Raw genomic sequence first — 13,367 nt, forward strand, 5'->3', positions numbered from 1 at the left:
CAGTGTTTAATTTGTCCGTGTTTGTCTATGATTGACTGCTCTTGTTTGTTTGACCTGCATTTTTTTTTTTTTATCAATATTTAATTGTACTGAACATGTTTCTGATGTATTTGGAAATCCATATAGTGGTTCATACCACAAAGTAAATGAACAATAATTAATAAATGTACGAAATTGTTAAAGTTTGCCATATGGAGAGAAAAACAAATGCATCATATAGCGCAAAGTTTCACATAGTAGAGTGATAATAAATAAACCAAAATAGGCATATTTATCACAACCACATTAAATACTGACTTATTTCATCCAAGCTAGAGATTGATTTTATTGATTATAATTTTATTTTTCATCTTTGATACTGGTTTTAGAAAGCCATTGATTATAACCATCTTGATTTTTAAGTATATTTTGTTTTCAGATGAACATTTAACATAATTTTTTTTTTTAAATAGAAATATGTATTGTTTAATTGCTGTAAACAAACGATGTAATTCTGCTATAGTGGGTCTCTCCATGTTAAAATAAACTTAATAAAAGTATAATAAATACCTGAAATACCTACCTGTGCTAGATAAATAAAAAAGTATTAATGTTCACAATTTAGTGTGGCTCATTATTTAAATCCTTAAGCAAACATTTATTCATGAGGATTCATAACAATTCATAGTTTTTGTTTATTTATTGCATACTACACAGACAAATATCATTTATAATACATGAAAAAAAAAATAAGTATAAAAATGAAAAGGAAAATAAATAACAAAAACGTAATAAAACAATGTCATAATTTTTTAACGAGTTAATAATATGGAATATTAAAATTACAAATACTTAATATCTGGGCAAAGTATCGAGAATTTTGTATTATTAATAAAGTATTTGCAAAAAAATTAAACTGCCTGGTTACTACTTGATAATAGAGAAATACATCTATCAATGATACAAAATAAATATAAAATTATAAAGGGAGACAAATAAAAACTGACATGTTACAATTCATAGTTCAAGTGAGCGATTTTTAAAACAAGAGCATGTGCTCTGAGATATCTCACAGTTTTCGACACAACCAATCTTGTGCGAGCTGTCAAAATCTCAGCACCAATGAAAACACACGATGGGAGGGGACTTAAAATAAACTTGTGTCAGAACCACGCCTTCTCTGCTTCGACGCACATTATGGGGAAAGGAACAACAAACCCCAGAGGCGTGTTCAGGTCCCACACCTACCATAAACATTTGAAGGGTATAGTGGATGGGCGGGGTCAGCACCTTTCTGGGCGTATCTAAAAGACACGGTGTTATATTTTAGGTGCCTGCGTAAATTCCTACTGTATCACAGACATTGACAGCTCGCGACTGGCTACAGCTCAGCCAGGAAACAACACTTGCCAGGCATAGTACCTTTTCACTTTTTGTCATTCTGTTTGCTCCGAGGTAGACAGTGTTTTGAGGAACAACGGAAATAAACCAGGAAGACGAGAAACGACAATAAACGACCCTCTCTCACCTCTGCCATAATGATGTCCATGAATAGCAAACAGCCTTTTAGTATGCATCCGATTTTACACGAGCCTAAATACACACCGCTACATTCCAGCTCGGAGGCCATCCGGAGAGCATGTCTGCCAACGCCCTCGGTAAGTGAAATATTTCGGCTTGTTTTGCTAGTTTGCGGTTTATCATCACCCCAGTCATTGCCATTGTAACAGTAGTGGTCACAACTTTTTTGCTTGACAAATGCATGGGAAACATATGGGCGCAAATCTTTATATGAGTTTTGTCCTAAATTGTTAGCCTATCTATATATATATATATATATAAAAAAGAAACAAAAGTAGTTCTGGCAACAATAGTTTTTTTTTTTTTTTTTTATGTTGTTTCACCAGAAAATGGTAGAACACAATGTTTATTCTGTAGATGATTTGGCAAAAAGTTGCCCAATTTAAGTGGCTTCACTCTATGAAAACAAACAATAACATTTCTTACAGGTTGCATAATTTGGTTGTAAGTTTTCTGCTAAATGATTTCGACAAATTGAAACTTATGCTTGCTCTCTGTTACATAGCTGCAGGGTAATATCTTTGCCGGCTTTGATGAGACCCTGCTCCAGAGAGCCGAGGCGCTGGCGGCGGTGGACATCGTCGCCCAAAAGAGCCATCCGTTCAAGCCAGACGCCACTTACCACACCATGACCACCATGACGAGCATGACCTGCACGCCCACGTCCTCTACCGGGCACCTTCATCACCCATCTGTGCTTACATCTCACCACCATCATCACCACCACCACCAGCCGACGCAGGGCCTGGAGGGCGACCTGCTCGACCACCTCACCCCCGGCATTTCCCTCGGGGGCATGCCAGGCTCCGATGTTTGCTCCTCCGCTTCTCACCCGCACTCGCACATGTCAGCAATTAACCACATGCAGCACCATCACCCGCAAAGTATGAACATGCACCCGCACGGCCTGGGCTCCCACACCTCTCTGGGCATGGGTGGAGACCCCGAGCCTGATCCCAGGGAGCTGGAGTCTTTCGCCGAGCGCTTCAAGCAGAGGCGGATCAAACTCGGGGTCACGCAGGCCGACGTGGGCTCGGCTTTAGCCAATCTGAAAATCCCTGGGGTCGGCTGCCTGAGTCAGAGTACTATCTGTCGGTTCGAGTCCCTCACTTTGTCTCACAATAACATGGTGGCCCTCAAACCCATCCTCGAAGCGTGGTTAGAGGAGGCGGAAAGGGCTCAGAGAGATAAAATGACCAAGCCAGAGATTTTCAACGGTGGGGACAAAAAGAGAAAACGCACTTCAATCGCCGCTCCCGAGAAGCGCTCTCTGGAGGCTTACTTTGCCGTCCAGCCCAGACCCTCGTCGGAGAAAATAGCTGCCATTGCCGAGAAACTGGATCTGAAAAAAAATGTAGTCCGGGTGTGGTTTTGCAATCAAAGGCAAAAGCAGAAAAGGATGAAGTTTTCAGCCACGCACTAGACCAGTATAATGAACTTCAATAAGTGAAATCATCAAGACATATGACCGAATAGACAATACCGACAAATCTCTTCGGAGACGAAATGCTTCCTAGATAGGAATGGAAGCTGCGCGTGAACATCCCAGAGACCGAAAGTGTACCAAAAGTTTGTCATGACAACATATCAAGAGTAACAGTAAAAGGAGAAGACATGACAACACACGCTCTGGAAAATCATCAACTAAACGTTGCAATTATTGTACAAAACGAGAAGTGAATAATAAAGATTATTCTCTTAACTCAAAGTAACTCTTTTATATTCATCTGTGTACATATCTGTGAATACACTGCACCTCTTTGTGTGAAGAACGCATCAAAATTCAGTTTTTTAAGGATAAAAAGAAAGATAAAAAAAACACTGTTGTGCAAAAGATTTCCCAAACCTTAGTGTTATTCTATATGCTCCAAAAGAAAATCATGACGGTTCTGCTGTGATCCATTGCATGGTTTACAATGCGTTAAGTGTTCATTTAAAGTTTTACATTTTCATTCGTTTTGATGTATTGCAATAAGAGAACCCGCACAGGCGAATTCACATACGCACGGACATACTTATATACTTTTCTGTGTCTACCTCATGTCTCCTGACGTCTTGACACATCCATGGTCATTTTGGACTTTTATAGTTTTTATTATGACACATTTTTTGGTCAAATTAGATAGAAAGCACATAGTGTTTCTCAACTAATTTCACTTCAACGATGCTTTGACAATCAAATTATTTAGAATAATTATGTTGTAAAGTAGCCCCTCTATTGTATGTATTTATGTTATTATTATTATTATTATTATTATTATTATTATTATTACTATTACTACACTAAGTTTGTAAATGGGAACATTTCATTGCATACTCAGAGATTCATTGCACTTTGTAGATATGATACCGATTGCGATTTGTTATTTGTTTGGCCTATTTATATTTCTACTGACTTTGATGATTTTTGTTGTTTACTTATTTATTTGACTTTAATTTATTTTGAATACCACATGTTTCATTTGTGAAAGTGTGCTTAAATGTGTCCGTGTACGCGACAGAAATTTCAATAAATCATGCACGTCTTACCTCAGTTACCGCAGTGATTTGTGTGTCCTTGAACTTGCTTTATTATTCTGGATCTTGTTTATTTGTTTTGTTTAACATAAGATTAATTACTGTATTTTCATATTAGGCCTCTAAATAAGAGCTTAAAGGAATATGATACCGCATTTTGTTTAATATATTTTCAGATTTATTTAGAAAAAAACTCAATTCGATACTATTAGGCCTATTATTATATATGGTTCTTGTTGCTGTTGTTAAATATAGACTAACTGCCTGACAATCTGTGTATAGCGATGTATTTATTTGACCAGCAAGCGATGTTCGCAATAATAACGTGATATGACACATTTTAAGATGTGACATGTCTGTTGACTACTTTTTTTTTAGTACTATACATACAATTCTGACGAATTTCCTACAGTTCCGTTATAAAATGAATCCTTATCGAAATAAATCAGGTGATAGGCTAACCCTCAAGATAAACATTCATTCGATTATTTACAAAACAATTAATAGCATAATTTATGTATGAGGACAAATTGAAAGTTAAATGTCACTGATGCAATATGTTATATGATTATATAAGTCGGATATCATTATTGGAAGAGGAATGTCAAAGAGATTCCGGGTTCTCTCCGGTGTTCAGCAGGAGGTATTGCGCCCGTAAAACTCGTTATTTATGAATAATAAATATGAAGTGTTATGATACTATTGATTTTTGTAAGTGTTTGTTAAGAGGGAGATGTGCTGAATGTCGTACAACAAGAGCCCTCGTCCTTCACCCCAGTGGAGTTTAGTTACTCAATTCAGTCATTAGGACTACATTAAAAGAAATTGGGTATAGGTCCTATCGTTGCCCAAAAAGTCACCCCGGATCTGTGTGAAACACAAAGTAACCACCCAAAAACATTTGATTTTAAATTGTAATTATTTGCGATAATATTTGTTCTAATACTAGGCCTACATAATAATAATTATAATTACAATTATAATTGTAGTAATTATAAATCGTTATTTTAAATACTGAGAAATATATAAATGAAAAATTTATAAATTCTTTAGTCTAAAAATTATTTATTAAATAATGATTTAATCAGCCATCTATGCGAGGTAAAAATGAAAGATTTTAGAACATCTCACAAGGCCTTACTTTTTAAATTCGTTCTCAGAGAATTGCGCAACTTGTAGATGCATGCGGTAAAGCCCATTAGACTAGTCATGAGAGCTACTGTGACACCAGTACCAAAGAGACAAACAGGCTCTGTAAAAAAAATATAAATGGACTTTAAAAAGAGATGTAAGAACCAGTTTCTCCTTGATCTATGAGATGAATTTCTAATGCAACAGTATTTAGTGGTTTCAATGCGCACGTGCACTCAACACAAACCACTGTTTGCCCATAGAGAATTTACAAATACATCATACTGGCTAAGCAGTTATTTTTTAAGAGTTATTTCATTAGGAGTCACTTATTGAAATGTGCAAGACAGTATACTGACATGTATTGACAGTGACACGTGTGCCCACAACTGAGGATTAGTATGCTCTCATCAAGCAATCTGCATATACGAAACATTTAGACGTCAAACATGAGGCCATATTTTCCAATGTGACACTAGTTACTTTATTTTGTAAAATGCAGTTGGAGTGAGAAAGCTGTGTAAGTGTATATAATTCCGCTCTTAGATTACATTCCTCCCCATGGTTTCTTACATTCTTGTGTTTTCCATAGAGCGGAAAGCGCATTTTCATAAATAGACCTTGTCCAAGCGTTGCGTATAAAATTTTAATGAAGCCAGAGTCTTGAGTGCAGCTCGACGGAGGGCCTTGGAGAATCGACTCTGTGGTACATGACTATGGCTCCCTCTTTCCTCACAAACATTGCAGCAACAAGGCCTGTTCGACCGGCTCAGTCCATTGCTTATGCAAAAAGAGCAGTACATCACAGCCGTTAACAGAGAAATTGAGAATTATTGCAGTAATGTTTCATTTATTTCACAGACATCCGCTTTCTGTCTTTTAGTCCGACTGTGAGCGCGTTCTGCGAGTAAACAAACTTCCCTCCCGGTTTTTCCATCCGCGTGTGCGCGCTTGACGGTCAGATCACACCTCCGGCAGTGGAAGCTCTAAATCAGTGCAATGCAATATTTATAAAGCCCGTTAATATATAAGGCCAATACATCTCTCAAGATAGCAGAGTGCTCATACTGATACAAGCAAAAGCTCACTAAAGCGCTTCACGTTAAGCTAGAGAATCTGTGCTGGTTTTTGATTCACCAATTTCTGTGGATTTCTAAGATAAGATGCGTGATTATATAAATAATAATAATAATAAAAAAGCTACGTGCAAAACAGAAAGACAACAATACCTGAATGAAAGTGACAAGGAGATCACCTCAAATTGGCCCTGAGAAGGTGAACAAAGGAATCTTTGTAACACTTGATGCCATTGGTTTGAATAACAGCAGATTAAAAAAGATGTACACTGGTGGCCAAAGGTTTGGAATAATGTGCAGGAAATTGGTATTTTAATTCACCAAAGTGGTATTCAACTGATCACATAGTCAGAACATTACTGATGTAAAAAACAGCACCATCACTATTTGAAAAATGTAATTATTGATCAAATCTAGACAGGCCCCATTTCCAGCAGCCATCAATCCAACACCTTATCCTTGAGTAATCATGCTAAATTGACAATTTGGTACTAGAAAATCACTTGTCATTATATCAAACACACACACACACACAAAAAAGTTATTTGGTTCATTAAATTAAGCTAAACATTGTCTTACAATGCTTGAATGCAAAGTCTATACAATGCTTGAAATTGGCAAAAACTGAAGATTTCATACAAAAGTGTACACTACAATCTTGGCAACTGGCTCTAACAAGGACAGAAAGAGATGTGGAAGGCCAGATGTACAACTAAATAAGAGGAAATGCATCAGAGTCTCTAGTTTGAGAAATAGATGCCTCACATGTCCTCAGCTGACAGCTTCATTGAATTCTACCTGCTCAACACCAGTTTCATGTACAGCAGTAAAGAGAAGACTCAGGGGTGCAGGTCTAATGTGAAGAATTGCAAAGAAAAAGCCACTTTTGAAAAACAAAAAGAAAAGTTTAGAGTGGGCAAAGAAACACAACGTTGGAAAAGAGTGTTACGGATCTTAACCCCATTGAGCTTTTGTGGGATCAGCAAGACTGTAAGGCAGCCACATCTATTGCAAGTGCTACAGGAAGTGTGGGGTGAAATGTCACACGAGTATCTGGACAAACAAGCTAGAATGCCAAAGATCTGCAAAGCTGTCATTGCTGTACATGGAGGATTTTTTGATGAGAACTCTCTGAAGTAGTTTAAGAAGTTTTTTTTTCTTCAAATCATAATAGTAATTTTTCATGTTATTAATGTCCTGACTATACACTGTGATCAGTTGAATACCGCTTTGGTGAATAAAAGTACCAATTTCTTTCCATAAGTGCAAAATCTGTACATAATTCCAAAATGTTGGCCGCCAGTGATATAACTGCATAATTTGATCTCTCACGAGCATACCCTATGACAGACAGGCATTATACATACTCGACAAGAATTAAAACATGTGTGTTTCAATTAAGATTCTTGTAGTCTGTACTTAATCATGTCTAATGAATGAGTGAACTGACGTGGCGGATGATAAGAAGAGAGACATCTGAATATTTGGCACTGAGACAAAACAATCAAGGGAAATTAACAAACAATATCAAAAGACCCATGTAATTTGGCTCTTGTCCAACCTGCCTTAGAATTATATCCCTGAACAAAATTAAATATGAGCTATCATCAATTTTATGCTATTTAAGTCTAAAGTCTTTAAATCTTCATTAAAAATCTATTACAGGTCACACTTTGCATTAGTGTTCTTGTTCGTGTTAACAAGTTAACATCCTACTTAATCTGAAATTAACTCGTGGGGCTTCTTTTAAATGCACTTTGTTATTAAGATATTATTACTATGCAATATAAATATTTCTATAAATATCCAGTGTAATCCAAAATAATATGTGTAACATGGACAATGATGTAAAATGTTTTACATTAACCGTTCAAGATGGAGGTGTCCGCTGCAATTGCTTTGAAAAAAAAATCTGTAGTTAAAACTCAAATCCAAATAAATGCATTGAACACATCTAAGAGGTGGATAGGCATATTCTATTCATCCCTTGTGGTATGGCGAAATACGAGACGCTTGTAAATGTTTGATGGATTTTGACCGAATACGATTAGATTTATAAAACAATGTCATGTCTTTATGGATTGATGACTTTGTTTTAATATTTATTCGTAAAAAAAATTTTCGGATTATTATAAAAAAATTTTTTAACTTTAATAAGAGGAAATATGATGAGTTGCATAAAGTAACATCTTTCATTTAATCTAATGTTACGTTTTAATGTATATTTTCTACAAATGACTGTAAAATGAAGGACAGATAAAATGTTAGCAATATAGGCTAAGGCAAACATAATAATAAAAACAATTAAAAATAACAGGCGCAATTTAACTAATTAATATTGATTATGATTTAATTAATATTTTTTTCCCATTCATCTTTCGTTTAATTGGACAAAATCTCTTAATAAACGACTTCGGTGGTGGTGGAGATGTACGTTTATATCCTCAATGACCCATGATGGAGACTTTCATGAGAACACTCTAAATTCGACCGCCCGCATTACGAGTGCTCAAGAGTTAAGGCGTGGGAAGCATGATTTTTTAATGATGATATATGCGGCTCCTTCGGTGCAGGATGCTTCCCCACACTGGAGAGCTTTCTTATTCAGACACACTGCGGAGAGCTCAGGCTAAGATCGACACAACGGAAGAAGCCGTGCACTGATGACGGAGCGAAGAAAAAAAAATGCTGTTGTTTAGTGTAAAAGTGAATCAAACATTTCATCTCTCAATTTCCAGAATTACATTTACCTATCGTCAGTTAGTAAAGTCTAGTACAGTTGTATTTGAGATAATACAGTCAAATCACCGGTTAAACATGTTTGAGAGTGTATTCATATAGTTGTGTCTTTTACACAATACATTGGCAAAAACACAAACGTCTTTTCATTAGTCAAGTCAAAATAACAGGCATAAAAATACAATTTAAATGTATTCCATATGTCACAAAAAAAAGCTTGGTTTTCAATGAAGCCGTTCATTGGGGGGCATTAAGACATTTTAAACTATTACAGCCTATGATTTTCTATAAATCTGCTTTGTAAGGATATGGCGCTAAACAAATAAAAATGACTTGAAATTACAATTTTATTCATTTATTTATGAAATTAGTTAATTAGTAGGTTATCCGACTCGCTGCTCTGATGTTCCAATGTTAGAGTTCAGGACCATGGACAGCTCCTTAAGGACGCCACAGTTTCAAAACTCAATGCTGAAAAAGCCCAAATTATTGATTTAGCTAAATAATGTTAAGAAATGTAAACTCAGGACGACATCTATCTGCTCTATACATCACGCATACTTGTGCAATTTAAAAAAAAAAAATCTGTGGAAAGTCAAGACATGTTTAGTGGAACATTTAAATGGGAAAATTTCGAAATATCACAAAAAATATTAGTGACCGAAACACAGACCAGAACAAGCATCAGATCGAGACTAATGAGATCGAAAGCGAAAATAATTAGAATGTAGGCTATAGAAAAAAGAAAATCCGTTTTATATCATGCTGGTTGTGAGTTGTGTATTATTGGTGGTAACCGTATTATTATGTTCTGAATAGGCCAGTCTTTTCCCGAACGTTAATGAATCAAAAACAGATGAATGATTAGATCTATAGGTCCATGCCGATTAAATAATTCCACTTCATATGCAAATCAAAACAGATAAAATGAGTTTCGCACATTTAATTCAAAGAAATATGTTCAAAGTAATGCGTATAAGCTTCTAATCATGTTCCATACATAATTTATTTTAAACTGACAAGATATCCAAGCATCGTCCGGTACTCCAAAATAAAACCCGGTTTGCAGCCGGACACCCGTTAAACATATTCGTTTAACTGAGGTCCAAAATTAATGCAATGAAATACACTGACGGTAGATATTTGTGAAGATGCATCTCATGTGCATGAATCCTACGTCATTAAAGGAATGAAATCAAAACCAGAAGGGTTAAGATGTTTTTGGCTAAGTCTGGTTCTTCTCACAATGGAGGAAAAAATAAAAAGAGAAATTAAGATGTAAGTGAATTTAACGGCAACAGACAATTTAAAGGTGCAGGTCCACATAGATTCTAACTTAAAATGCTGGCGGTGGGTGCCTTAGCATCATTGATCATTCTTCATATAGACGGGAAGTAAGGGTAAAATAGTTACTGAGTGCTCTGAACGGAGCAGACTTTTCTGCCCTACATTTCTGCACATCCCTGTAGACAGGCCTCATGTCCGCCAGCTGCAGAACCGCGGCTTGAAATGCAACTTCTTCTTTTTTTTTTTTTTTTTTTGTATGGGCAATGAATAATGCAAGGCACGAAGGCCAGCGAGTATACATTTAAATACCAATTTGCTTAACCAGTGTTTTCACCCACCGCCAGCTCCACTCAGCCCAGTTATGGGGAGTTCGAAACGACTTGTAGCCTACTGGTAATTAACAGCGAGGAAAGGGGAAAAGTTTAACACGTATGATTTGCAATCAGTCCATGATGCTTTAAATAGGCAATTTTTTTCCCCAGCTCAGCAAATAATTTCAATCATCGTTAAATAAATGTTGTATATTAAAAAGTATCTTTAACCCCTTAAATTGCGCATTAATCACAGACTTTGTTTTGGCATTTATATTACCTTGCGGTTAACAGTGTTACTGAGATTCTGTATTAATCAATTATTCGTCGAGAAAAACATCAGATTACAGAGAACAGGCCATAACAATGGCATTTAAGTATCTGCTCGTCTGAGTAGGCTATATAACCTACATTGAGAATAAATTGTAGTTGGACTTGAAATGTAGACAACCTCTACATGTATCTGTCATTGTGTCAATACGCAGGTCAAAGCCACCGAGGCATTTTGTCAAGTTGTCTTTGTAATACACTTAATTTAATCGGTAAAGAGGGACTCTAATATAAGAAATAGTCAGTCAGCCTAATGACACCACAAAGGCAGAGATTTGAATAAACTTGTATGAAATGATGTCCTAAGTAATTATACAATGCAAGTATGGATAAGTGTTGCCGGAACGATGATCAAATGAAACTCTCCATCTCTCTTCTGCAGGTATATCTCCTGCTCGATTCTGCTACCAGATAGGCAAGCAGTCAAAATGTGCCATACAGAGTAAACACAGCCACTCGTGCTTAACCAATTGTTATTCGCAGAACGAATAAATATTTAATTCCTTCTAAGGATACCTTTTGTTAACAGAATTACCAACAAGCGTTCCACAATGAATTCACATTTTACTCGAGGCATTGTGAGGTCAGTGTGTGCTTAAACCTGCCGGTGTGAGGACAGTTTGCAATAATAAGGAACTGAGTCGTGGGGCCCCGTCCCGGTTGGGCGGTGCTGGTATTTCAGGGGACTTATCTGTTGAAGGAATATCTCTACGGAAGCAAGCTTCAGTGTTGGTCGCGTTGTCGCATGCAGACACTCGCTCTCTTTGTATTCACTCAAGCCATGAATAATGAATTGATGAGCGCTAATAAGAGCATCAACAGTCATATATTAATGAGCACGCTATCTATTAATGAAAATCAGCGATGACTAAAAGATTTGACGTTCCTCTGTAATTACTCGAGCTCTGGGCATGTCTGGAGAGGAATTGAGTAGCAATGACTTCATGCCGACAACTGCTTAATGGATAGTAGAAGGTATTTTAGTCATAATGACACCAATCCGGCTATATAGCCATACAGTGGACATCAGAATTTATATGAGCAAAACCTAGTCTGTTGTAACAGACTAGCAACAACACAACATGGCAGAAGGTTCCCAAGATTAAATGGAAGAGCATTTGGATATGAAATCTGAATCGAGAACCCTTTAAAGCGAGCATTTTTACTGAACAGATTTCAGTTCATTTCAGTAAGGTATAGGCCTACTTGGGCAGCACCCGGAGACTAACCCAACGACCTGTTGAGGCCACTGAGAGTGGGAAAGTCCGTTGGTTCGACGTGAAAATGTAAACAGCTGGAATCCATTTCCCGGATTTGGTGTGGCCTAATAAAATTCCCCCTTTTGAAAAGACTATGATTTTTCATACCGAATTCGCTAACATGCTTTTTTATCTGAGACGTGGTTAGTAGGGCTAGCTGAACACTTTTCCAAATCTCATATATTTAATTTAATGTAGTTTAAATTGAGCATTTGTTTACAACATCAATTTCAGTCTTGCTCCCAAATTAGCCAACATATCAAACTACGTTAAAGAAAATTAATCTAGAAAACTTGACAAAATCAGACATTTAGACACAATACCAGTCGCGCATGAACGTGTACTCACGCGGGATCAAAATGGCGACTTTGAAACTTACATTTCGCGTCAAAACAACGTCTACACGCAAACGTAACGTTAGTAACATTAACTGACAGTATGTGATTTTGATTTTCTAATAATTTATAGTAAAGCGTTTCATGGTACTTATTTATAAACCTGACCATTTGTGTTAAATACCAAGGCTAACTTCAAAATTATGTAAAATAAATAAATAAAATAAACGAGTTTAGGATGACCATCCATTCATTCTACATTGAATTCATCACATCAAAAGACATATGCAGACAGAATCAAGTACAAGCAATGTTTAGTTGTTGTTGTGGATTGCATGAGAGATTCATCAGACCGGGCAAGATCCATTTTACTGAAATTATTCGCCCCAATTAAACCTAGGCCTACTGCTGGTCACAGTGCCTTTACATTAACACAGGCAAAAGCTGGACCTCCATTATGACAGCAGAGGGTGCATATTATAGCAGATTTAATATTAATGGTTGTATTAGCTTGACACTAGCATATTCATGAGAGTGTTCTAATGGAATCAAAAGAAGGAGAGCTAATGCTCAGTGGCAGTATTGATAGATGGATTCATATCTTTCATTGGCTAATGCTGAGTCAATGAAGTGGTAGTGTGAAGATAATATGCTGAAAAATACTATTTGTACGTTTCATTTAGAGGGATTAATGACACTAACACTGAGGGTTTATATGTAAGCACATAAAGAATCATAACAGCTAACAAAGATTACATTAAAGTGTTCATGTTACACATTTTATATGCTTTTATAAAAACATATTAACAATTCAAATCACTT

The 13,367-nt window shown here is 36.4% G+C and overlaps 1 protein-coding gene across 1 annotated transcript; it reads left to right on the forward strand.

Annotated features, from left to right (window-relative positions):
* Positions 1 to 1,367: 1,367 nt before the first annotated feature.
* On the forward strand, positions 1,368 to 3,990 carry LOC127627305 (brain-specific homeobox/POU domain protein 3-like). The gene is made up of 2 exons (XM_052103647.1): positions 1,368 to 1,637; positions 2,066 to 3,990. The coding sequence occupies exons 1-2, from the start codon at positions 1,518 to 1,520 to the stop codon at positions 2,981 to 2,983; spliced, it is 1,038 nt and encodes a 345-aa protein (XP_051959607.1). The 5' UTR covers positions 1,368 to 1,517; the 3' UTR covers positions 2,984 to 3,990.
* The last annotated feature ends 9,377 nt before the right edge of the window (positions 3,991 to 13,367 follow it).

The sequence above is a fragment of the Xyrauchen texanus genome, chromosome 34 (genome assembly GCF_025860055.1).
Source record: "Xyrauchen texanus isolate HMW12.3.18 chromosome 34, RBS_HiC_50CHRs, whole genome shotgun sequence".
Lineage (NCBI taxonomy): Eukaryota > Metazoa > Chordata > Actinopteri > Cypriniformes > Catostomidae > Xyrauchen > Xyrauchen texanus.

Excerpts from the sequence above, each read along its gene's own strand:
- LOC127627305 (XM_052103647.1), top strand. The coding sequence starts at position 1,518 with ATGATGTCCATGAATAGCAAACAGCCTTTTAGTATGCATCCGATTTTA. Across the intron at positions 1,638-2,065 it reads CATGTCTGCCAACGCCCTCG|CTGCAGGGTAATATCTTTGC; the intron begins GTAAGTGAAATA and ends TCTGTTACATAG.